The sequence below is a fragment of the Cololabis saira genome, chromosome 8, assembly GCF_033807715.1.
Source record: "Cololabis saira isolate AMF1-May2022 chromosome 8, fColSai1.1, whole genome shotgun sequence".
NCBI lineage: Eukaryota > Metazoa > Chordata > Actinopteri > Beloniformes > Belonidae > Cololabis > Cololabis saira.
The window spans coordinates 37,656,321-37,683,389 of record NC_084594.1 but is presented as its reverse complement, the minus strand read 5'-3'; the positions used below and the strand labels follow the sequence as shown (position 1 = coordinate 37,683,389).

The 27,069-nt window shown below is 43.6% G+C and overlaps 1 protein-coding gene across 4 annotated transcripts in view; it reads right to left on the bottom strand.

Moving 5' to 3' along the window:
- LOC133448934 (contactin-4-like) overlaps positions 1 to 27,069 on the bottom strand; it is a 242,039-nt gene that overhangs the window by 178,018 nt on the left and 36,952 nt on the right. For all 4 annotated transcript variants that reach the window (XM_061727954.1, XM_061727956.1, XM_061727955.1 and 1 more), the window contains one exon: positions 10,015 to 10,147. In XM_061727954.1, the coding sequence (XP_061583938.1) occupies positions 10,015 to 10,147 (133 nt within the window). The remainder of the gene's footprint in view (positions 1 to 10,014; positions 10,148 to 27,069) is intronic.

Sequence of the window (27,069 nt, the reverse complement as noted above, 5' to 3'; positions counted from 1 at the left end):
AAAAACATAAAACAAAAGGGCATTACAGATATGACGCATTCAGACCCAGCTTTGATGTTTCAGAGCTGGTAGATACAATAACACAAGAACCGCTGGCTACGTGCTTGTAAGAGGTTGTTTGTCACAAGATTGCTTTCTGGAAACTGAACAAGCTCCCAAAGTGTCGGCAGCTTCGACTGCCCCGTTCCAGCTGTTCACAGCTCACACGAAGGAGGGAGTGGGAACCGTCGTAGCTGAAAAGCTGAGCACTGCACAGGAGAAGCTCATTTACCCAGGCACCCTTGACTACCTGGGCGTCCAGCATATTAAAGTGACTGCTGCTGAAGGTGTCTGTCTCACCTGTGATATGGAAATATCACACATGGTGATCACCAGAAAGGTAATCTTCCATGTTAATTCATTCTGAACATCTAACCGTGTCGAGTACGCTGTAAATGTGGCGCTCTGTAGCCTTCAGGCCACGAGAATTAAAGCAACATTAGCTGTCCTTCCATCCACCCTTGATCTCTTCTAGTTTATTCATATTTGGGGTCACGGGGATCTGCTGGAGCCTGTTCCACCTCTCTTCAGGCGAAAGGCAGGGGCACACGTGGACCGGTCTGCAGCAGACGACGACCTCCCGTCTGCAGCAGGCGGCCTGCTCCTGTCATCTGCCCTAATTAGAGGTGGGGATCCATTCAAATGTCAAGAATCGATTCGATTCCGATTTTTAAGATTCAGAATCAAGATTGGATTCGATCCGATATCGATTTGGGTTAATGTTATTAAAACTGTTTTTGAGCTGTTGCACGAATGATATGTGTAATTATGCAACATATTAATACTAGTATTATATTGAGATTCAACAGCAAGTATTGGCAGCTAATGATGCTGTAAGGACCAATCAGCTCCCAGAATGCTGATATAACTGCTTTCCAAAACATTGTGTGGTAGAATTATCAAAGAGATCTACGGCAGCAAACAGAGGCCGTATGAAATCGGTTTTATTTTTTCCCACATTCTGTTTTTATTTTTCCCATTTTCGTTTTTTTTCGGTTTTAAATTTTTGAGAATTTGGTTTTTAGCATTTTATGCAAATGTAACCCGAAGACAGTATATAAAGTAATGAAATATAGACAATTTATGCAATTATAACTAAAAACGTTCATGTTTTCATACCTTTAAACATATTTAAAGGGAAAAACATGGCACAAGTTATGGTCCAACAAAACATTCCTTTTTTGGGCATAAACAAAAAAATACCAAAAGTTCTAATGTAATGATAAAAAACAAAATCGATCTTTAAACATACGAATCGATCTTTAGGAATTAATATGAGAATCGATTTAGAATCGGAAAATCGATTTTTTTCAACACAGGCCCAGTCCTAATAGCTCAGCAGCTCACATGCTCAATAACAGCTAGCAGTGGCCAAGTGACACGTGGCTGAACTACAATAAACATCAGAACAGCACACAGCAGCTCCATCATCTGATGAAAGATTTACAAGCTATATGGGAGTGCCATAAAAGAAAGAAACACTGTGGCAGTACAAGGCGCACATGACAATATTACAGGAAAACACACCTACTTAAAGGAAAGCCAAACCAAAAACTCAGAAGCACACCTTCACTTTGTCCGTATACAGTTTGCTTAATTAATTATAATTTCTAATCAAAATCAAGTACATTTAATGGCAAGAAAAAGCAAAAAAGCAGGTGAATGCCATGATGAAAGGAAATAGATGAATATTAAAGGAGCTTGAGGCTCCTTTTAAGAAATGAGACTCATTAGCGCCACCCTTCACCACGATGGCCGTCGGGGGTACTGCAGCCAACAGCGAAGCTGGCACGGGAGAACGGGGAGAACGTGCATGCAGCGTCATGTGACGTCACATCCGCAGGACAGCGTGGGAAATTCCGGTCACAATTGCAGCACATTTTGCAGCAGACAGCCTGTTCAAGGCAATGGAGAGATACACTAGAGCAGGGGTTCTTAACCTTTCTGACCTTGGGGCCCAATTTTTTCAGTACAGAGTGGCCCGAGGCCCATTAAATATTAACACTGTATAGCAGCGAAGGTCCAGAACATCATAATAAATATATATATATATATATATATTCAAGTAGCCTCATAGTTGTATCAACATCTGCATCTGACTGTTATATTAAAAAAGTACATATTTGCCCATTAACATGTGTAACTTCAATTACACATTTTTTTCTCTTAAAAATAAAATAAATAAATAAGATTTTATTTTATTTTTCAAATGCTATCTTATTTTATTTCTTTACCAGCAGTTTGAATTTCCCCTTTTCTTTGTTAATTGTCTCAACACATTTTTATAATAAATTAATATAAACACATCTTAGCAATTTAAAAGTTTTGCAGTTTTTCTTTCTTCCCCTTAATCTTATGCCCTCACTTTCTGTCGTTCAGTGAGAGAACTGAGCTCTAATTTCTCCTGCCAGGACTTTAAATCTGGGCTGGATGGTGTCAGGTTCTCATGCACATGAGAAGGTGCTCATTGATGAACCTGGAACGATATTTAGTTTTAATTATGTTCATTGCGGAGAAAGCTGCTTCACAGCTGTATGTGGACCCAAACATGTTTAAGATGGTCAGCTTATTTTCTGTGACTTCAGTTCAGACTTGAGTGGATATGTTTGATGAAAAACTTTGTGTTTTGTTTCAGTGGCGTTTTACTTTCGCACTTTGAACGCCACGGTCTCTGAACGCATGAGACACTGGTTTTGTCCCAGTGGGAAGTCTGAACCAGGATGAATCTGTCCATTCCGGGTTGAACTTCCCTTTCCACCTGTTAGGCTTCTCATCTCTGTAAGAGTCAAGCTAATTAGGCTACTTACTAAGTTTTATTTACATTAATAAGTTGTCAGGACTGCGCGTGTCGGATTTCATCCGAGCCTGATCAGCTGAGACGGCCGGGCAGAACCCGCAGCTCTCTGGCCGCTGCAGCAGAGTCACTTTCCGATGCTTTTGCGAGCCCGAACAACAGTCCAGTCCAGCAGACACATCTACATGTACAATCCTTCAGCAGTAACGATGGAGCCCACCGCCCGAGCGGCACCGACCTCCCCGGCTGCGCGGACGAGTCAGGATAAATGATCCCGCCGCGCTCGCTCGCTCTGGGCGCAGACCCAAGTAATCGATCCCTGATCCTGGCGGATCTAAACCTACTCTGTGAAAAATGAAGGATTTACTCTGTAAATACACACCATTTCTCTTACTATTACACCTAGAGCTAGCTGAGGGTCTTCTTCTCCTCATTTGGTCGGGAGTTGCTATGCAGTCCCGCGGCCCTCGCGGCCCACACGTACAAAACTGAATTTTTTTCGCGGCCCACTAGATGACGCTCGCGGCCCAAGTGTGGGCCGCGGCCCTATGGTTAAGAATCACTGCACTAGAGGGCTCATTATTTTTGGTTTGGAATGCTTCATCTGACATTATTACTAGAAAACTTAAAACGTATACAAATTATTTTCATAAATCCTGCCTCAATCCTGCCTCATGCTCCTTTAAGCCCCGAATTCCCTTTCAACCTCCTCATGAGCACTGCACTCCTGGTCCAAACCTGGTCCGATGTAGATGTACGGCAGATCTGTGAACTTTAGTGACCCTACACCCAGTGGTCTGAAAACTGCATCTCAGTCGTATCAACGATGTCATTATGCGGAGCCTCCCTGTCGTCAACCCCCCCGCCGCCGCACAGCTCTGCGTCATCTGATGGCACCTCCCAAGTTTTCTGACTATGACTTCAGACTGCAGGAGCTGTGATTGGTCCACTGACCTCGGATTGGTCCACTGAGCTGGGATTGGTCCGCTGAGCTGGGATTGGTCCGCTGAGCTGGGATTGGTCCACTGACCTCGGATTGGTCCACTGAGCTGGGATTGGTCCGCTGAGCGTGGATTGGTCCACTGACCTCGGATTGGTCCACTGAGCTGTGATTGGTCTACTGAATTGGGATTGGTCCACTGAGCTGTGATTGGTCCACTGAGCTGTGATTGGTCCGCTGAGCTGTGATTGGTCCGCTGAGCTGTGATTGGTCCACTGAGTTGGGATTGGTCCGCTGAGCTGTGATTGGTCCACTGAGCTGTGATTGGTCCGCTGAGCTGTGATTGGTCCGCTGTTCTGCATCGTCTCCGAAACTTTGCGTTCCCACTTCGTCCCTTCTGCTCTATCAACCACCTCCTAGCACAATTTCTATTTAATTTCCAATGAAACATTTGCTGTTACACATCCATCACTTCCAAGTCCAACAAGGCGATACCAAGAAGTAAACACTCAACCTATGAGTTTTACTTAAGTTCAGAAAAGATCCTTCTGAAACTCCAGACCCCCCTAACACTTCGACAATTAATTGCCTCATGGCTCTTTGTGACGCACAACAAACTGTCAAGGTTGACATTCCCCCAGCCTCCAGTTTGCCTTCAGTTTCTGTTTTGCCCCGCCTGTGTCCCATCTGCCCTGATTGTGTCTGCACCTGTGTCTCGTCATGTCTCGTTATCCCCACAGTATATCTTGTCTTGTCATTCCTTTGTGCCCTGTCGGTCCGTACTGTGTCTTCCTCCATGTCTCCTCATACTTTTTTCATGATCCTGGTTTTTTGTCTATCCTGCTCTGCAGCGCTTTGTTTTGCCTTTTGTGGATTAAATCTTTTTGTTTTTGAGAACTACTGCCTCCAGCCTCCCTCTGTCTCCTGCACTTGGGTCCTAGAAAAACCAAACCATGACAGAACGGACCGACCAGGTGGACCCAGCGGGAGAGTACCTCACCATGTGGGACTTCCTTTGCCGTGAAGCGGCTAAAAATGTGCGTGAGTGTTGGGACCCCTTTTGGGGAACACGCCTGGCTCTGGGTGGGCCCAGGAGCCTGCAGATGCAACGGCGACGGCGTCAGCGCCAGCGCCAGCCCCAGCCTGTTCCGGCTCCAGCTCCTGCACCTGTCCCAATTCCTGTGGTGGTCCCGGACGCACCTCTCCACGTTCCTGTGGTGGTCCCGGACGCACCTCTCCACGTTCCTGTGGTGGTCCCGGACGCACGTCCCCACGTTCCTGTGGTGGTCTTGGATGCACCTCCCCACGTTCCTGTGGTGGTCCCGGACGCACCAGCCCCTCCTCCGGTGATGGTTTCGGACCCCCCTCAGCCGGCTCCGAGGACTCGTGTCCCCCCCCAGCCGGCTCCGAGGACTCGTGTCCCCCCCCAGCCGGCTCCGAGGACTCGTGTCCCCCCCCAGCCCGCCCCGAGGACCCGTGTCCCCCCCCAGCCCGCCCGAGGACCCGTGCCCCCCCCCAGCCCGCCCTGGATGTGGACTCTGGGGACATCTGGGATCTGCCCCTTGAGGGGGGGCCGGCGCCCCTCGAGGGGGGGCCAGCGCCACGGACCCGGGTACCCCCGCAGCCGGCGCCCAGGACCCGGGTACCCCCGCAGCCGGCGCCCAGGACCCGGGTACCCCCGCAGCCGGCGCCCAGGACCCGGGTACCCCCGCAGCCGGCGCCTCGGACCCGGGCTCCCCCGCAGCCAGCGCCTCGGACCCGGGCACCCCCGCAGCCATGTCACGTTCCTGAGCCATGTCACGTTCCTGAGCCATGTCACGTTCCCGTCACGCCAAGACCGCCAAGCCTACCAAGCCCCACACCAAGCCCCACGCCAAGGCTGCCAAGCCTGCCAAGCCCCACACCAAGCCCCACGCCAAGACCGCCAAGCCCCACGCCAAGACCGCCAAGCCCCACGCCAAGACCGCCAAGCCCCACGCCAAGACCGCCAAGCCCGCCAAGCCCCACGCCAAGCCCCACGCCAAGCCCCACGCCAAGCCCCACGCCAAGCCCCACGCCAAGCCCCACGCCAAGCCCCACGCCAAGCCCCACGCCAAGCCCCACGCCAAGACCGCCAAGCCCCACGCCAAGCCCCACGCCAAGCCCCACGCCAAGCCCCACGCCAAGCCCCACGCCAAGCCCCACGCCAAGCCCCACGCCTAGAGCCGCGTCAAGACCCAGGCCTAGGCCTCGTGGGCGGCCCCCGGAACTGTCTCGCCGGTCTGGTCGGCCTCGTGGCCGTCCCCCCGAGCGTTCTCGCGGGTCTGCACGGTCCCCAGGACGGCCCCCGGAACGTTGGCCGTGTGTTGGCCTGGGCCCTCCTCCGGGCCCCCTCCGCCCGCCCTGGGTGGTAGGCCGAGTGGGACATCTGGGATCTGTCCCTTGAGGGGGGGGTTCTGTCAAGGTTGACATTCCCCCAGCCTCCAGTTTGCCTTCAGTTTCTGTTTTGCCCCGCCTGTGTCCCATCTGCCCTGATTGTGTCTGCACCTGTGTCTCGTCATGTCTCATAATCCCCACAGTATATCTTGTCTTGTCATTCCTTTGTGCCCTGTCGGTCCGTACTGTGTCTTCCTCCATGTCTCCTCGTACTTTTTTCATGATCCTGGTTTTTTGTCTATCCTGCTCTGCAGCGCTTTGTTTTGCCTTTTGTGGATTAAATCTTTTTGTTTTTGAGAACTACTGCCTCCAGCCTCCCTCTGTCTCCTGCACTTGGGTCCTAAAACAACCTAACCATGACACAAACAGTCCACACCTTCAGTCCCAATCCTCACAATCCCCCGCTATTCTCACCATTTCTATGCCAAACTAAAGAATTAGTGAGAACATGGTAAATGATGGAAAGTTCTACTGTAATTCAAAAATGAATAAAAAAATGAATAAAATAAAGCTGTAGTTTCAGATACTTGAGCTTGTGAGTACACTTCAGCAGTCAGTGCTACCTGATGTCGCGCTGACAAGTGTGTTCCTGCTTCCTGGGAGTCGGGGAACCAAGAAAAGTGAAGGGAACTGCACCCAAATACAGTCCGGAGAGGGAGCATCATTTCTCCTGAAGAACGTACAAAGATTCAAAGCTTATTGCTGAGTTTCATGCTAAGCTTTTGGCTTGGGTGCAAACTAAATCTTTATCTGACATGACATGTTAGATTTTGTGAGTTTTGTGATGGTTGATTTCAGAGACTTAAAGGATGTTTTATATGTGTCTCATACTAAACGTTTAGTACATCTGGTGTGCAGGAGGCAAAAATATGAACATAAAAAAGAAGTTGGTTCTCAGGAACAGGATATTGTATATGGATATGAGGACATTTTCAGCAAGTCAACAGGAGCTAAATAATTGCCTTTTTCCGTATCTGTTGCCTTGTCTATAGGGGCAGATAAAGGAGGATCTATGACTTCAGATCTAAGTCTTGCAAACACGTGTGCTGAAACATGTCACTATTTAGTGTGTTTTGAGGTTTTTATCTTGCATCCGCACACCTCTGCCAGAGCTTCCTGCTGCGTGACATGCAGTTAATGAACACGGAGCGTGATTTAGCTCTTGTTTGCTTGTTGCAACACACGTTAGGAGGTAGCAGCAGCTGCTGCGGCAGCTCTGACAGGACCACACAGCAACCTTGACAAGAAACAGCTGATTAGGTCGTCTTTTAAGCTGGCTCAGTCCCAAGTATTAAATGTACCGATCCCTTCAAATCTCACCCCAGAAATTTCAGTGAGCAAACATGATTGATTTGATCTTTTACTCGCCACTGCTACTGCGACGCGACACAACACACCCCTTTCAATAAGCTAATGGTCCATGTGAGGAAGAAATAAAGGGGGAGAAACAGGCCACCGCTGAATTGGGTGCACAGGGAGCTCAGTGTGCATCTCTCTCTGCTTCAGATCGACAACACATGCTTCCAGCAGGGGGTTGGAGCAAGTATCCCCCACAAAAGCAAAGTCATGTAATACTTTCCTGTGATCCTCATCAGCTTAGGTGTGATTTGAGAGGATGAACAAGTCTCTTCCCATGCTAACGCTAAGAGAGCCAAGACTCCCTTGATGTCTCACCAGGAGACAAAACCTGGAGCATCTTCACTCATTTCAAAATGAACTGAATCCTGGATCTGAGGACACAGTTACTCACAATGACACTGTTTCTGCTTTGTAACTTGTAGAAATCACCATCGTGAAGCGAAGCTGAGGAAGCTCCAAACACCCACGGGGACCTCAGAACCCAAATCTAATCACACGGGCTGCGTGAGACTGGAAACCTGTTTGATTTAGTTTTACAGCAGGGGTTAGGTTAGAGGCCGATCACCGCTGTCAAGTTCTCAGGGTTTTTGTCTTGTAACATGAATGAAAATGTTTCACTTAGCTTCATTTTTTTCCTGACAGATTTTATTAGGAGAGGGCAATATAAATTCATGGAACCAGGTGGACTGTAGTTTTCAGCAAAATATCTCTGCAGACGGCGCACAGGTTCACGGGGATCTGCCACATCATTAAAAGCCACCTGTCACATATTGTGTCAGCTCCGCCTCCGCTGGCAAGACAGCAGCGACCCATCTGTGACTGAACGTGGACCTCAAAGTGGGGCGCTGCCGCGTCTGGAGCATCACAGCCGCGTGAATCTGGGCGATAATTTAGATTCAGCGTCGAGGATAAGTGGAGGATTTCCAGCTGTGCAATAGCGGAGCCCATCGCTGTGTTTTTAATCAGCTTGTCTTGAACAACACATTTAAAAAGAATGTTGTACTGAATTGTGTTGAGATTAAATATGTCGAAGGTCATGACTTCCATTTATAGCTTCTGTCAGAGGAAGCAAAGTTTAACACGTCAGACAATCGGTGACAGCTAATCCATGTTAACAAGAAGGAATCTGTCCGTCTGTAAAACAAATTACAGAGTCTGGGAGAGCATGCAGGTCTCCAACATTTCTGGGTACAGTTCTTTCTTAGGGCCCGATTTACTAAAGGTTTGCGTGTGTAAAAACGTGTACAAACTTGACAGCACCCGCAAACCAAAGTGCCAGCTGATCTACTAACAGCGTGCAAAGAGGAATGCGCCTCTCAAATGCGCAAAATTGCACACGCAATCCATTTAGTACTTTTGCCCTGATGAATAATCAATATGGGGCGTACCCGCCAGAAATCGCTAAATACTGGGAGGGGAAGATGCAAATTGGTCCATTTACCACGCGCAATGAGATTTACCAAGCCTGAAAGTTTTTGCGTGGATTGTGATTGCGTCTGTATTTAATACGTTCGAAAGGAAGGTGCTAATCTCCACATGCAAAAGGAGAAATATTTTATTTGAATGTTAAATCGAGTATTATTCAGCAAAAGGTTGCCACAGGAGGCACATTCATTTTTTTATTTGTGATAATAAATAAATCACGTGTTTTCATGGAGAAAAAAGTGTTTCTCATTGTGCGCCTATACTTGTTCTGCAGTCTTCATACCCCGGTGTTGTGTCGTATTCAGCACCCCTGCCGTGAAAAGCACCCCCTCGTCTGACAAAAATGATATTTTCATTCCGTGTCATGTTCTGTTTAGCGTCCAGTTTTGTGTTAATGATTCATGTTTAAATGCGCTCATGGATTCGGGTAAAAAAAAAAAATCAGGTAAATGGTTATTGATGTCATTAATTAATAGCCTGCTTACTGTGTTGTCTTCCATAATATTTGTAAATATATATAATATAAACTCCTAAGTATGTGTTTGTGTGAGTGTGTATTTATAAATATATTGAAGTGTCAGTGTGTTGTTTTTTTTCTTGGTCTACTTATCATTGAATATACGAGGGGGTGCTTTTCACGGCAGGGGTGCTGAATACGGCACAACAATTTGCCTCTTCCACTAATATCTCTAACTCCAACTCGTCAAATTTCATTTTGCGCTTGCGACTATATCCCGCTTTCCATCCACTCTCCATGGCGCAAAGTTTGCGCCGCAAACCGTAAGACGCGCAACACCTCATTTAAATACTGAGGTTTGCACCTGTTATCAATTGCGCACGCAATCTTAGTTGATCACCCGCAAAACACACAACAACAGCACGCGCAAACTTTTTCAGTGCACACGCAATTTAGTACTCTTTATTTAGGATCTTAGTAAATCGGGCCCTTAATGCGGTTTAGTGATGCCACAGAGTGGGACTGCTGCTGCAGAGATCACTGATGGGGAGGAAGACAGATGGGATGCTTGAGCCACACACTCACCGGTACATTGGAGGTGGGCTTCCCTGGGCCTCACAGCTGAACACGACCTCTCTGTTGTTCTCCAGAGTCTCCACAGGATACACGATGCTGCCGGGCTGCTTGGAGAAGACGGGACTCTGCAGGACCGCGCTCTCTGCAGAACAAGGACACCCAAGAAGGCTTGTTATGAACCTGAGCATGTGCCTCATTGGGAAAACAGTCAATTAGTTGGCAATTAGTCAGAAAACAGGCTGAAGTTGCTTTGAGTCTTTCAGAGGGCAAACACCACAAGCAGACAAAACACATCAATTCAAAGTGGCTGTCATCATTCTGCAGCGCGGGGAACGAGGTGTGAGACGCGTCTTCAGTGAAGCAGCAGTAAGGTACAGAGACTCATCTGTGTGGAAAAATACACCTGTATCTATGTGTTGTTTGTACATTTGTCAGGATTATGGGTCCATGCAGACTTTAAGGATATGATGTCCCAGCTTTGTGGTAAACAATACAACCAGTTACCCGACTAACGCACCACCAAACGCCACATGGTCCGGACCGGGGAGTGGATCCAGGACAGGTTTGGATGTCTTTCCATGGCGATGCAGTTATTAGTTATTTTATTTTTGTTGGCTCTGTATTAATTGGACTCATTTGGAACGACTTGATTTGGTGGTCTATAAATAAAACTGAACTGAATCAATGGATTTGTGTGAACACAGTTCAGAGCCCATTTTTTAAACCTTTTTTTATTACATTTTTCAACTTCACCTTTTAAAAACACCTTTTTTGGTACTATATTTTTTGAGTACTTTCTATTATCTTTTTTGGAAAATTTGAAAAAAGAAAATGAATGTTTCTTTTACATGAATAAGGCAGCTTTCCATTCAATCTTTGCCCATCATCTACCTGAACAGCAGCTCTGTGTCTTCCCTAACCAACTACAGAACCTCTCATGGCAAGAAACAGCGGTACAGTGTGCAGGATAAAGTGCAAGATAACCTAAAGAGTTAAATGTACAGCGTGGTGTGTGTTTTATTTGCACGCACATTGATGTATAATTTTCAAATTAAAAGTATAAAAGTAAGTAAAAGGAAAACCTCTTTGTTGGAAGTTCAAGAGTATAAACGGACTCTTGTTTGGCTCCAAACTCCTGATCAACAACCAGCATCAGAATCAGGTGTTTAACCTTAATGACGTCTCCTTCAAATGTTTTACATGTGTTACAAGACCTAGCTGGAGAGAAATCCTCCATCGACAGCATTGCTGTGGATTTACAACTTGTGCTAACCAGTGGTACTAATAATATAACTTTGCATTCCTTCTTATCATATCTGGCCTTAGACCTGTTGCGGTCGGGCAAACCCACTGGCACCGTGGGCTGACGACCTGCAGATCCGAGCAGACGTCTGCTGGAAGGGTCCTGAAATGATGGAGCAGCGGTTGGAACTGCTGGGGGCATTTGCAACAGGACCTCTCATTTCAAACGTCGTTTCAGTAGCAAGATCAAAACATGACCACTGTGTTTAGCCGACGCTCTTTCAGCATAAACTGCCTCCTCGTAGCTCAGCTTCGTCCCCGAACCACTCCAGGTCAACCCGCACCATGCTTTTGGACCAGGCTGTAAATATACACGAATCCGGCGACCGGTTTGTGTGCGCCGCCATCTTGCGGCGGCGCCATTGCTGCGGTGGCAGGTTTCAATCTGCCACCGCACCGCTGTTATTGTAACCTTTACACAGCATCATGAATAGCTGGATTGATGATGTTAGAGAGTGGACTCCCATAACTAATGAAGGTATCTTAAATTAATGCTGGTGTTAATTTATAAATAATGATTTGTTTGAGCGATAAGCAGGAAAGAATAGAGGAATAGGGAGATAAGGGAGTATATGATTAAACACTGTAATATAGCATACGTTACGTGTGCTGACGTTAGAAAGCTAGCAGCGCGACATTTAATCATTATGGAAAGGCTACGTGATTAAAAAAAAACAAAAACAACAACACCTGTTTATGTTTTGTTTTATTTTAGGTATCCAAGAATATTTTATTGATCGCCTGGTATCCGATGACCAAAAAAAACGCAATTACAGGTCTCTAATTCAAGGGCAGAACTATCTCAGCTCCGGATGATACAGAATACATACATACATAACCCCAATCTTCAGATAAAACTAGTTTGTTGAGGAAAAGATATCAACTCTATTTGTAGCTGCAGAAGAAAAAAATAATCTCACGAGGAAAAGAAAAATATTGCTCACGCCTCGGAGCCTCTTCAGCATAATATAGCAGTCAAAAAAAAAGAGAAGAGTAACACAAAAGATGTACTGTATGTTGTACTATTATACTAATTTTATTGAAACACATGGCGAGTCAAACATTTACCAAAGCAGCTGCCAAACACTCCTAAACAAGGTAGCTGGAGACGTTGGTTGTGCAGAACTGCGGCAGTAAATCCTAACTAAAGAGTGCAGCTCCGACGAGGACTTCCAATCTTTAGTAGTGATTTCATATGAACCCAAACCGTTAATAATCATAATTTTCTCCATATACCGCTCCCTGGCTCCCTTGTTTAAGGTATCTCGGTAAATTCCAGTTCCTTTCCAGCAGAGTAACAACTTTTTTTTGTGTCCCGTCTATTCACTTGGTGAAACAGAAAAGTAGTTTTGAAAATCTGTCCCGTCCCCGAGTTTTCCAATGATAAAAATACATTAAGAGAGACTGGCAGGGAGCGGAGGAGCGGAGCTGCCACCGCAGTAATGGCGGCCACTCGACTTCCGGTTTTTGCTGGATTTGTGTATATTCATCTTATTTCTGCTGAAAGGTGGGGACCGATGGAGATTAGCCACATTTTGGCGCTAGCCCCCAGTGGTTAGTTGATAAACTCCTTGTATAAATAGTTTCCACATGCAAGTGGGAATGTTAGCACCTGGTTTTCAAAAGTCCAGGAAAGTCTGAACTTGCGTCTTAAAGCTGTCCGACTAGGATAACACAGATTGTTAATAATTTTGACAGTTGATTTTTTTTTTTAGTACATCCAATATAGTTTAAAACCAATTGTATATTTCTGCAATGATTTATGAATCATGCCTTGACGTAGAAGTAAATGCGGTATAAATGATATCCCACAATTGCTGCAATCATTGTTCCCTTCATAAATCAGAACAGGAGTCATCTGAGCAGTTCCTACAGTAGTCTTGCATCACACAGTAACCCTAATTCATGTCAGCTTCAGAACCCCCCCGATCTCTTCCAACAGTGTGAACACCATACTAAATACAACCCCTATTAAATATTCAGACAACAACATAAAAAAATGTGAACATCAGTCTGGTAGGTAGAAACTCTTGAGGTCGGGTGAAGGATTTTGACATAATGTATGGCCTTGTAGGAAGAGAAACTGTGTATGTTCACGTAGTTGGACTGAGATTTGAAACTCATTTAATGTCATGGGATGAAGTCTTAGAAGATAAAATAAAATACAAGCTGTGGTTCAAACCGTGAAGTTGATAATGAGCTCCACAGTGTTCACACTTGCTGCAGCACACAGCTGCACCAATGTCTAAAAGTAGAGAACTTAAAGCCAGAGGATGCTATTAATGTTTTATCAGAAGGTTCTGGCCCTCCTCCCTTATTTATTGAGCTACCATGTATGTCTGAGTAAAGCTGGAGATGGAGTCTGAGCCTTTCTTGACCAGAGCGCCACCTCCTTCATGACTGAGGCGGAAAAGCTGCATGCATTTACTGATAGATGTTGAAAATCACAATTAAAATGACACAGCTGGTTATAGATCTACTGCTCATGCATCACGTTAGCAGGGCAATCTCAAACATGGCTCCACGGATGTTGCAGAGAGCTTCAGGATCATCTTCAGGTCAGCCGCATACTACAGCTTTATTAAGAGTTTAAGAGTCAAAGATATTTTACTGCTTAAGATGTCACAATGCTGCAAAACGTACCTTAACTTCTTCCCACTACGACTTTCTGCTAATCTTACTGAATTCACAACAACAGATAGTTTAGTGCATTTGCAGTTATTTAAAAAAACAGCCTCTTAACATATTTCTATTAGCACAAAAAGCACAAAAATCATTATCCAAATCAGTTCCTAAAAGTTTTTTATTACGATGAAACATATTTAATATTTTGTAGTAAGTCGAAAATGTGATTTTGTGCTTGTGTTGTTCTCTCAGATGTAAGTAGCTTTGGATAAAAGTGTCTACTAAATGACAGTACTAGTAGAAGTATAAAAAACTGTTGAATTAAGAGGGTTTTTTTTTGCTGTAACCATATCTTCGTAGTGTTGACCCGCGTTACCACAACGCCACCAGATCTGATTTAATTTGTAATTAAAAGTTCAGGCACAACTTCATAAGCTATTGCCAATAAAGTTGTAATGAAGCACTTTTACCTGTTTTAATAATACTATTGTAAATGAAAAGATTACTGTTTCTGAAAACAAAATAATGGGCTGTATAGGCAACAGCGTATAACAGGATAATCACATACATACTGTACATATACAGTACCCACCTCAAACACACACACACACACACACACACACACACACACACACACGCACATGCACACGCACACGCACACACACACACACACACACACATCCTGACTCTAATCTTTGGAAGACTAGCTAAATATTCCCAGTGTTTAGGAAACCACACCACGTTTCCAGCAGCATTTGAAAGAGATTTTCTCAATCAAAGTGTTTGAAAGACAAAATACTATCACTTGCTTCAACATCAAATATGGCTGCAGTCATTAAAAGAAAAACATCCAAATGTGGTAATTAGCACAGGGATGATTAGCATTTTAGTACAGGCATGCATTAGCAGGGCTATGTCTCAACCGTCCTAGCTATAAATATATGTCTAGAACAGCATCAAAACACTTTTCCTGCACGTCGTGATTTTTGAACAAAGTCAGTCATCACTATGAAGATTCACCGATGTTTTTTAATCTGTAGTTTTGATCAAATATGTCAAGAAAAAAGAGAGGGAGACATGCTAAATGAATTGTGCATGTTCATTTTCCTTCCTTGCACAAATATGCCAATCACGTTTCCAGCTGTGAAACCTTGATGGATCAACTCTCGTCATGGACCTTTTTTTTAGAGAATTCATGAAAAACACTTTTCATATTTATGGATCCTTGAAAAATCCAAAAGTTCACCTCTGAAGTGAATTTTTAAAGTGTGATTCTCAGAGCTGGGTTGGATCAATTCTCTCTGAGGCGAAGGAAAAACACAAATTCAAGAATTGTAAAATTTAAAAGGGGTTTTAAAAAATATGGTAGTTCAAAGTGTAGACAAATAACCATTTCTGCATTTTTAGCTGCAGTGTATCTCAAAGATACAAAAATCCTGGAAATCAATATCATAAAGATTACTTAAAAAAAGAGATGTTTGGATTCATAATGATCCTAAAAGGATTAACACAAGAGCAACGTTGTCCAATGGTTGTATTTTCAAAAACGTAAAAAAAATCAAAAAAAAAATCAGGGAAAAATCTTTTATTGCTTGACCAAAAATAGAATAAATAAATAATAATGGTAATAATAATAAGTGAATTAATCAAAAAAACAAACATTGACCAACAGCTAAATCAAAATTTGTTGCATAAAATTAAAACCAGTGGAGGAACGTTTGATCCCTGACGGGTCGACTTTGACTTCTGATGCACTCACTAATGCTTAACACTCTGCTTATTCTACTCCTGCAGATGACAACCACAGGAATCATCTTACTCTTGGCTCCATGAGCGTTAGACTCATTACTAAAGTAGATATGACATTGTAGCTCAGAGAGAAGATGCATATCAAACTTGAACTTGATTAACACAAGTCTGCGAGGGGAACTTAACTCCATCAAAAGGACTGACAAAGGTAAACAAAGATGTTAGCGCCGTGGAGAAAGGGGAGGACGGCTCCTCGGTCCCTAACAGTGCCAATTAGCAAGGCTTGGCACAGAGGCCATCTGGGGATCCATATCCCTTCCTCATCTTGACATAATTGCTCCTCCTGAGGAAAAGCAGGTGACCGCATCTGGAGGCGCCTGATGGAGATTAACCTGACGTGCAGCTCAATTTTGTGGTCTACAGTTGAACTCTCTCTAATACCGTAATCAGGAAGGTCTCAGCCCTAATGAACGCTTCGCCGCGCTGCAAATGTGACAGTACTCCTTTCTTATTGTTGGTTGCAGTCACTTATTTTGACACATAAACCCAACGCTTTCAGAGCGTTTCATCAGGTGTGGGGTATATTGTGGGTGGGGCAAACTGACCATGCCCTCATTTCAAACATCGGGTCATCTTCACCGGTGTACATCCTGAACACCAACAGTGTTGGGGTAACTTTGGTTCTGTGGTAGATGATTATCTATTTTAGGTGTTATAGTAACGCTGAAAGAGAGGACATTTATAAATACTTTTCTAACACGCTCAGTGTTAATTGAACCCGGGTGGTTTTGCTGTGCAGGCCTCAGAAAAGAGTTGAAGTGGTGGAGTACTGAGGTCATGATCTGGGAACAGGTTTGCTAAAACGTGACTGCTTTTCACTGACATGCACTTGTCTCCTACAACTGCTGAACAAACCCACCTCACCGCATACTCCTAATCAGCAGATAATGTAGCGAGGGCAGCCGGGCCGGTTTACATCGCCCACAGAGGCTGACCCTGGGGCAAAAGGCCATGGAGTGTGCCTGGCAGCCTGGCTCAGCTGGCTTGGCACTGGCAGGCCCATCGCAGGCTGCTCAGCTAGAATGATGGAGGTCAATGTTCATCAGTGTAAAACAGCCCGAGGAGATCAGGCCGGCCCTGCTGAAGGAGACCTTCACACATGAAGACATCTGACATGAACATCAACCTCAGAAATGCCCTTCATGGGCAGCGGCTACATCATGGAAACACACCAGGAGCGCACCATTGTGGGGTGCAGCGACTGCAGTGCCGATTTGACAGACGTCCTTTAGTCGGTTAATGACATCAAACATCAAGTTTGATTGGAGAGAACGAGCATATTAGTAAGTCAGACTGGTTAAGAATCAGATCAACCTACTCAAACTGCATTTCTGCATTTAAAAGCAGATTAATGAAAATTCTTCTCCCTACTATGGATTATTATCTGATCAAATTAAAGCACTGAATCTGGAATAGATATTATGTCTTCAGTGAGCTTAAGGTTTTCACTTTTTTATTTGATATGCAGATATAACTAATAATGGCAATGCCTGGGGAGGGGGGGACTCCGGAGGGAGATGGGAGTGGTGAAAGAATGATCGTCCATGTTTTTGTCAGTGAGTGTATGTGTGTAAGGGTGTCCTGCGATGGAAGATGCACAAAACTTTGGGCCTCCATCAGCAGAAAGTAAAAATAAAAAAATTATTAATTATTAATAATTATTATTAGGGCCCGAGCACTGACAGTGCGAAGGCCCTATTGTATCTGTAGCAGTTCTCGTTTTTATTTTCCTTCTTCCGACGAAAGGAGGGCCTTTTTGCCCCCCTAAACGTGCCCCAAAAGTCACCAAATTTTGCACGCAAGCCAGGCCTTGCAAAAAATGTGATATTTAATTTTATTAATGGGCGTGGCCTAATGGCTCAACAGCCTCCCCTAGAAAACTCCGTGCCTCAAGCCCCACAATACGGTTTGACCTACATGCACGAAAAATAAAGAAAAGTCTCTTGGCGCCATGGCCGAAACAGGAAGTCGGCCATTTTGAATTAATCGTGTAATTTTGGTGCAATTTATGCCATTTCTTCAGCCGCTTCTTTGCCCAAACCGTAACGTGCACCCAAGTGTGTTATACATCAAAATGTGCGTCTCGATCCTGCGACGATGTGCATTACCGTGGCAACGATAGACGCCAAAAAGCATGCCTCCCCCTTCATCTGATTGGTCCATATTTGATAGTTCCTACTTTCTGCCATAACTTTTGAATGGTTTGACATAAAGACTCGTGGGTGGTGTCATTGAACTCGGTTTTGAGTTCATGAACAAATAATTGGTGCAAATTAGCCCCGCTCCTTCTTCTGATTGGTCGATATTTGATAGTCCCTATTTTCTGCCATAAATTTTGAATGGTTTGACAGAGTCGTGGGTGGTGTCATCGGACTTGGTTTTGAGTACTTGACCTTCATTTGCATGAATTAGCCCCGCCCCTTCTTCTGATTGGTTGATATTTGATAGATCCTATTTTCTGCATAACTTTTGAATGGTATGACACACAGAGTCGTGGGTGCTGTCATCTGACTCGGTTTTGACTCCTTCACCTTAATTGGTGCAAATTAGCCCCGCCCCTTCTTCTGATTGGTCGATACATGGCTCCTCCACTGTAGTTGCAGTTCAGGTAAAACCTTGTTTTCACTTTGCACACACACAGTTACCCTCCGACCCCCCCTCACATATGTTTATATGAATTATTTAAAAATATATATATATATATATATATATATATATATATATATATATATATATATATATATATGGCAGTACAGCAGCAGAGACACTCATAAATCCAATAGTTAAATGTTTGCCAGGACTCCAATGCATTTGGGAATTGCAGTAAATGTCACGTAGGTACCTAATGAGTTTGTTATCTTCACTCTGTTGGTCAGTCACAATATAAAACACCCGCGACCTGCTTAAACTGGGTAATTCCCCACTGTGCTGCTCAGAAGAGTCCGACAGTCCTCCCTTCCCAACCCTTAAATGTTCTCTGTACTTGCAATACCTCAAAGGCGAATTAAAATGTAATCCTAATTAGTTTCAATTGCTCAATTTCATCCAGTGTTTTCCAAATTGACTGTTTATTTCTCTATTTATTTTGCTTTTGCATCGTTCCGCTTGTAAATAGCACTTCCTGCAACAGATGTAGTGCTGCTGGTTGTTTTAAACCTAAACAAGTGCTGCAAATGACAATTATAACTGCTCTGACACATTCAGAATAACAGTGCAGTAAGAATTTCACCTGCTTTGAGTTAGTTAATCTGCCATAAAATCAGCCAATATGATAAAATGATCACAGGCAGTGCAAACTTAAAGGGGACCTATTATGAAAAACAAGTTTTTTCTTGCTTTAACATATATAAAGTGGTCTCCCCTCATCCTGCCAACTCAGAGAAGGAGGAAAGCAACCAAATTCTGCAGTGTCTGTACAGCCGCCCAGATGAGCCGTCCAGTGTGATGAGGCTTCTACGAGCCATTCAGATTCTGCACCCGTTGTTACGTACAGTAATGACGGGCACGATTTACATAGATTGTACGAGCCATTCAGATTCTGCACCCGTTGTTACGTACAGTAATGACGGGCACGATTTACATAGATTGGCCTCCGATGTGTGAAACCACGCCCACAACTAACTCCGCCGGCCAGAGCTTCCGCCATTTTTCTGTGGCGGTGTATCGCGTCATCTGCGTCATCGTGTGAGGCAGCCAATCAGCACAGTGCCTCATTATCATAGCCTCCCCGCCCACTCAGAATCCCGCATAGAGAATGCGGTTAGAGAATGGGAAGATAAAGACATGGCTCAGAGGCTGAATTTCTAATTTATTTAGCAAAAACAATCAAAAGCTTGTTTTTAAGACATTCAAGGCCTGTTTAAAACAGGTATTAGATGCCATAATAGGTCCCCTTTAAATAATACATCTGTAAAATGGTAATGATTCCTTGTGCTAAAAACTTCCATCTGTTGCCATTAATAACTTAATGTACTAAGTATATAATGCCATCTGACTTCATTACTTTCAAAGTATGTTTTCAAACCCAGTCAATAATCCCCTATTTACCCATAATCCCTCACCAGCACAAACAAGAAAGACCTGTATGTTCACGTTTGATATCATAACAAATATAGCTGAGTTTTGCAGGATCACAGTAAACCACGGCGCTGTGCGAAGGCCCTGAATCAGCCATGGCGTTTATACAGACATATATTACTTTCAGCCCAAATGGAGCAGCATTCTCAGTGCATGCTTTGACAAAAAATGCTATTACTCCTCCGCTGGGATCTCTGTAATGAAATGTCATAATTAGGGCTACAAGTCAGCTATGAATCTTTCAGATAATTCGCTATATTAATTCAGCCCATTAAGATCAATAGAAATCTGCTGGAGGAAGTCATTACGCCGTGTAATCAGTGTGGATTATGTGCAAGTGTGCTCCCGACCTCAGTCTCCAACCTTTCTAGTTTCTTCATCGAAAACAAATGAAAAAGAAGGATTTTTATTAATTATATTTGGAGATTTAGTTGTACATTACACATGTTTACTATGTCTATGTTATGTTACTATGTTTATGTCAGTTGTGTTTTACTTCTGATTTCCACTACATTTTAGTTCAGTTATGATAAGGTGGGCTGGTGAGCGAATGTCCGTGGATGTGAAATGAAAGCTATATGAACTGGGTATTTTCCACGGATGCTTAAAGCAGCTCTGTGTGAATGTGTGGCTGCATTCAAGACGATATAAGCAATCACAAGGACGCCCATGCGACAGCAGCACACAGCATCGTTCTTACTCATAGTGTTGCAGTGTATACTTACAGATTATACTGTATAGTCTCAAATACATTGTATGTACTATTAATCTTTAAAACTGCAATGGTCTATAAAGCTGTGTACAAGTGCACAAGTGAATGACTCTATTGCATTACACTGTATATCCCAGCCTTATTCAGCTCAAAAGTGCTCTTTAAACACAAATATCTAAATTGAATTAAATCCATAAATCTAAACCGACAGGAACTCCCAAATAATCTTTGTGATAAGACGGATGGAAACAGCTGCACTGCAGTTTACAAATGAGAGTGCACAGCAATATTCATGTTCATCTAGCACAGCGAGGATTACCTAAAAAGCACCCAGACCTTGTTTTAAAAAATAAAAAAAAATTAATATTATTATTGTCAGCACTCTCTGCCAATTGCCATGACTTTAGCAACTTGTCCTCTTTTGCAATTTGCAGCGACAGCCGGCTCTCGGTGGTCAGGAACAGGCTGTGTCCTGCTCAGGGCAGGCAGTGAGGCACTCAGTGAATCCAGTCTTGAGGTGACACACAGTTAAAGGGCTACACAGCTCCCCCAGCCAGTGTCTGTCTCAGCATCAGCACCCTCCACGCCTGCGACTACAGCTGCTAGGCTGCTTGCTAAGCATTTTAAATGAAGACTGCACTGGCTGCGGAAACAGAGCCGACAGGTTGACAGGGACATGAATAAGAATCAGGTAAGTCAATGTGCAGATAGTTTTATGTCCCAACTTTAGTAATAGTTATGCTAAGCTAAGTGAAAGATTGTTTTTCTTATTGATATTGGCCTCATTTGAGGATTTTCATCAGAACAAGAACAGGAATGCCAAAACAGGTGCACTGTTATTAAGGCTATATCCAAGGGGTATGTTTTACCGGTAATCCTGAAAATGTCTACGTTTGTTACAATTACACCTGCAAAAGCAGCAGGAACGAGAACAAGCACCTACAAATCAGAGATCACCGTTCTCAGCTGAATAAGAGAGGAAATCTCTCTCCGGGCTGGGATTGAGATGCTGCCTCAAGTGGAGGAGATTACATCTCTTAGGGTGTTCTTCACAAGTGAGGGAAGGACAGAGCAGGGAACTGACAGGTGGACAAGAACAGCACCCGCGGTAACGCAAACTCTGCACCACTCTGTTGTGGAAAAGCAGGGATGAGGCAAGGGCCAAGGCTCCTGCCCTCTTGTATGGTCAAGAACTGTGGGCATGTCCAACTGGTAGTAGTAGTAGTAGTAGTAGTAGTAGTGGTTTTTTTTGAATATGAATCATATTAAAAAAAAGAAAGAAATAAGACAATCGTCTTAACATGAGACATAACATACAGTTAGTACATACACAGTGAGTACATATTCGAAAGGGAGTGAGAAGAAGTAAAACTTATAAACTCTCACCCCCTCTCCTTAAATATGACTAGCTAATATATGCAATGTGTGCAACATAACATTATGCAAACATAATAAAACAAGCCCCGAGGAGCAAACCCCAAGGAGGAAGCACAGAGGCAGACCAAGACTTGGGAGATTCTTTCTCTCTGTTGTCCTGTAAATATATCAGCATCCGCCTGCTCTCCCTGGAGACCTTGGACTCCCTGAACTCAACTTTATTACAGAGCAGCAGAAAGCCTGGATCTCACTGCTGAGGCTGCTGCCACCATGGCCCAGACCCCTATAGGCAGCAGATGGATGGATGAATGGATGAATGAACAAATGGATGGTTGGATGAATGAACAAATTAATATGGATGGATGGATGGATGGATGAATGAATGAATGAATGAATGAATGAATGAATGAATGAATGAATGAATGAATGAATGAATGAATGAATGAATGAATGAATGGATGGATGGATGGATGGATGGATGGATGGATGGATGGATGGATGGATGGATGGATGGATGGATGGATGGATGGATGGATGGATGGATGGATGGATGGATGGATGGATGGATGGATTAATGAATGAATGAATATGGATTGGTGAATGAATGAATGAATGAATGAATGAATGAATGAATGAATGAATGAATGAATGAATGAATATGGATGGGTGGATAAATGGATGGGTGGGTGGATGGATGAATATGGATGGTTGAATGGATGGATGGGTGGGTGGATGGTTCCGTGTTCAAACAAAGAAAATATTCCATGGACAACAAAACAAGAGCCTTTAGTAACTACTCTATGGTTCCACACGTTCACCTCCTGATTGGCTCTCCTCCGCCACCAGAGTCCAATGCGCCAAGCCTGTATCACATCACCTCCAGTGGAAACTGACAAAAACAGTCTTTATTTTGCTTTTTATTTTTGGTATTTTTTATTTCTGGGCATTCCTTGCCTGTATGGACAGTGTAGAGCAACAGGAAGTAGGCCCCAGAGAAAGGGTGATGACCTCTCGGGCCTCTTTGGCCAGGATTCAAACAGACAGCAGTTTTTGTATCTTAAAACAGCTTCTGTAACCTTAGAAACAATGTCACACTTATCTAATTGTGTTTCCACCACACACTTTAGATATAATTAGGGATGTCCCGATCCGATCACGTGATCGGAATGCTGGCCCAATCGCGTTGTTCCAGACTTGATCGAAATCGGACATTGCATCCCGATCAGGGAATATGTCAAAAAAATCAGGGAATATATAAAAAATGCTAAAAAATATAAAAACTCCTAGACAACTGGTGTGTCAACAAGCAACGGGTCCATGTAATTTTGCGCGACAACGCTGCTAATATAAAGAACGCTATGGGTGAGGTGGGGCTGCGGAGTGTGGGCTGTGTCACGTAAAGTGAATTCAATAAAGTTGTTTCTCTGTGTTCATCGGCACATGCGCACAGCAGTGTTACAGCGGAAGCAATTCAATAAAAGTTAAGTTACAACAGTGATTGAAAACCAAATGAAGCTGGCGTCTGTGTCATCTTCCTAAGCTGTGCGTTCAGAAAAACGTCACAGGCTGTGTCGCACATTCTTGCCGACTTTGCGTGCACGAAGGCTTGATTTCTCAACGCAGCGTGATGGACACCCCGCTACCGCGAGGAAGATCGTAGGTCACTTCAAACACAAACATTTTATTCCTTAAGCCAGAAAAGGACAGTAATAAGTAAGAGTATAGTCTAAAAAGCACATTACTGGCCTTACTTTATGACACTTTTATTTGCTTATTTGTTTACATGCCTACTGGCTACTTTAATTTGTGTAATTTTATTCAAATTTATGTTAAGATTTGCAATATTTTCAATAGTTAATAGTTGTATTATTATTACTTGATTGTTCAGGCTACCTGAAAGAGAATTGCTGTTTAAGTGCAAAATGCTAAAATATAAAAATGGGGGACAACCTGGATGTGTTTATTTTTCTTTTTTTTCTTTTTTTTTTTAATGATACGAAAGTATCGGAACAGGACTCGAGACAAAATCAAATGACTCGGAATCGGATCGGGGCCAAAAAAACCTAATCGGGACATCCGTAGATATGAGTACTAACATACTAAAAGAAACCTTAATTCATACACACTTCACAATTTAAGGGAAATAAAAATGATCAGGGTTTGTACTGACAGGTCATATTTATGTAATATTGATACCAGTGTCGGCCTAGAATACCTTCAATCAATCAGATCTTATTTAGATGCCAGTGTGCCATGTCATCTACTAAGACCCCGTCCACACGTAGCCGTATATCTGCGGATATCTGCTAAACCGGAGATATTTTCCTACGTTTGGACCTGTCATCCACACGAAAACGCAAATAAACGAAGCTTTAAAAAAACTCCGGGCAAAGTGAAGATTTTTGAAAACTCCGTTTATGTAGATGCGTGTAGACAGAGACAACCGGAGTTTTGCGTTTTCGAACGTCACATTATGCGCCAAAACAACAACAAATCTGCTCTGACGTGCGCCTTTTGTTTACTACAGAACTACAGATGATCCAGCATCTGTTCTCCAAGCTATTAAATAAATGGTCTCTGGTCTTGACCACCGCTTACTGCGTTACACCGACACAGAGCCTACAACCGTAGGGTACGCGGCGACGCGCACCCTACGGTGCCCGCAGAGCCGCGGAGCCGCGGTGCCTGCGGAGGTGCAGCTTCCCGGGAGCCGCAAATGATCTACAGGTTAGAATGCTTATGAATGTGGTCGAAAACGCAGATCTTCGGTTATGTGTGGATGCAAATTTTTTTATAAACGGAGGGGGGAAAAATTCGTTTTTAAAAATACCCGGCTACGTGTGGACGGGGTCTAAGTACGTGTCCGTCTTCCTGCACGGAGTGAACCAAGTTTCTGCAGGATAGAGTGACGAGGCAGACGGCTGCAACCTGTAACGATGCAGCTAAATACTGAACAGTGTTCCAAATAAAACTTTGTGTCCACACACGAGTCTATAGGACACCATATAACTAGATCACCACAAGATGTGAGTAAATCAACTATTGAGACTATATTAAGCCTGAATAATGATATGTTATCACACTTTAGATATCTTTAGATTTCTATTAATTACAATAGTAGAAAGGACAAGCGGTAGAAATGAAGTGCAGTGGTTTTGGGATGAGGAGGTGAGTCACCTTATTGCCAAACTGCGTGGTCAACGAAATCATGAAGAGGGTGAAATGAAACCACGTACAGGGAGTGTGAGATGAGAATGAAATGAAAGAAATACAAATACGCCAGCAGGATGCCATGGCAACAAGGAGGTGCCCCCCACAACAACGTCATGTCTCAGAGGAATACAGGGATCAGCGATCTGATAGAGATCAATAAAAATGTATTGATGATCACTTCACTTCTGCATGGTCCGTTTTGTACATTAAAAGTCATCATAGCAGAAAATGTCACTAAGATTCACTGTTCTTTAGCTGTAGGAATTTCTTCTTCTTGTTATGGACACCCTCAAGGACAGATCAAGGGCTTCCCACTTGGGACATGAAAAACTTGCATGTTGACTATCACAGTTTATCAGGTCATCGAGAGCTGGAATGTATTATTTTAATCGGTTTTCTTTGTGAGAAAATCATCATAATTGGGGCTAAACTGACAAGCTTGAGTTATAAATAAGAGGATATCAGCTTCCTATTTATCTCCCACACTCAGCGTAGCATTCAAGGTTGAGCTGTTTTGGTCTATCAAAGAGCAATTTCCGTCCTGACAAGTGACACTTGAAAGAAGAAACCTGGAAAAAAAATTTCTCTCATCTCACTATCGGCACCGGTATGAATTTATGGAGCTCAGCTCGGCATAAATAAAGTTTAAACAACTGGGTTGAGAAGCACTAAATGACTTCACTTTTCATCATCTTCCTCACATGCTCCATCTTAACAGCCTGCCATCAACAGCAGAAGTCAGCGGATCTTCTGAGGAGGTAGATCAAACGGCCTCTGCCGTTTTTTGTCTTTTTTCTTCTTCTACAGTCCCCATATGAGGTTCATTAGGCACACTATCCTCTGTGTTGCTTGAGATAACAGGTTCTGCCAATGGAGCACGTGCAGCTGCGACACGCTTTTTAAGGTAAACTTGATGAGCCAAACAACTGAGTGTGACTGCAAGGATGCCCGAGACTTCATATGGAGGATGGTTTTAAGGCGGCGAGGATGGAGGATAGCCGCGTGTACTTTCATGCTATGTTGTATCAGAATAGATAGTTTTGTCACAGCACAAGTAGTTCACTGAGCCGCATAAAATCCTTCTCTTGTGTCCGACTACTGAGTCGTTCATATGTTCTTACAGTTAGGCCTTATTTCACAAGCATTTTACTTCATGAAGCACTGAAAGAAACCCAAACTTGTTTTTGCATGTTTCCAATTTAGTTTCATGAAGGAAAAACAATATAAAGTGAACAGTTGTTTTATCACTGCACATTTTCTCTGATATGCTCCGCTGTTATATTTATAAATTAGCACTGGTCACCCACACATCTTTATTTTTGGTCTATTGTTCTTTTTTCGGGAGTTTGCATGTTCTCCCCGTGCTTGCGTGGGTTTCCTCCGGGTACAAAAACATGCATGCTAGGTTAATTGATCATTCTAAATTGCCCGTAGGTGTGTTTGTGTGTATATATGTGGCCCTGTGATGGACTGGTGACCTGTCCAGGGTGTAACCCCTGCCTCTCACCTGAAAATAGCTGGGATAGACTCCAGCAGACCCCCGTGACCCCGCAAGGGATAAAGCGGGTATAGATAATGGATGGATGGATGTTCTTTTTTCGTTCTGTTTCAATTTTAAATCATGCTTTTTATTTGTTGATTTTCTACAATCTGGTTATGTTTTAATGTCTCTGTAAACCACGTTGGATCAACTTGTTGAACTGTGCCATACGAATAAACTGGCCTCAATTTTTTTATAAGCCTAACCTACATTGTACAATAGTATCTTCTTCCCAAGTCGTGCCTTTGAAGTTTTCCCTTCTGAGTCTGTGTCAGAGGCACAAATGTCATATATTAAAGTCCGAGAGTTGATGACGATTCTCTGGTCGGCAGACTTTTTGGTGGATTATTGGGTCAAGGTTTGACATGGTAATTTTATGCTCAGTCACTTTCTCTTAACAACTATTGCA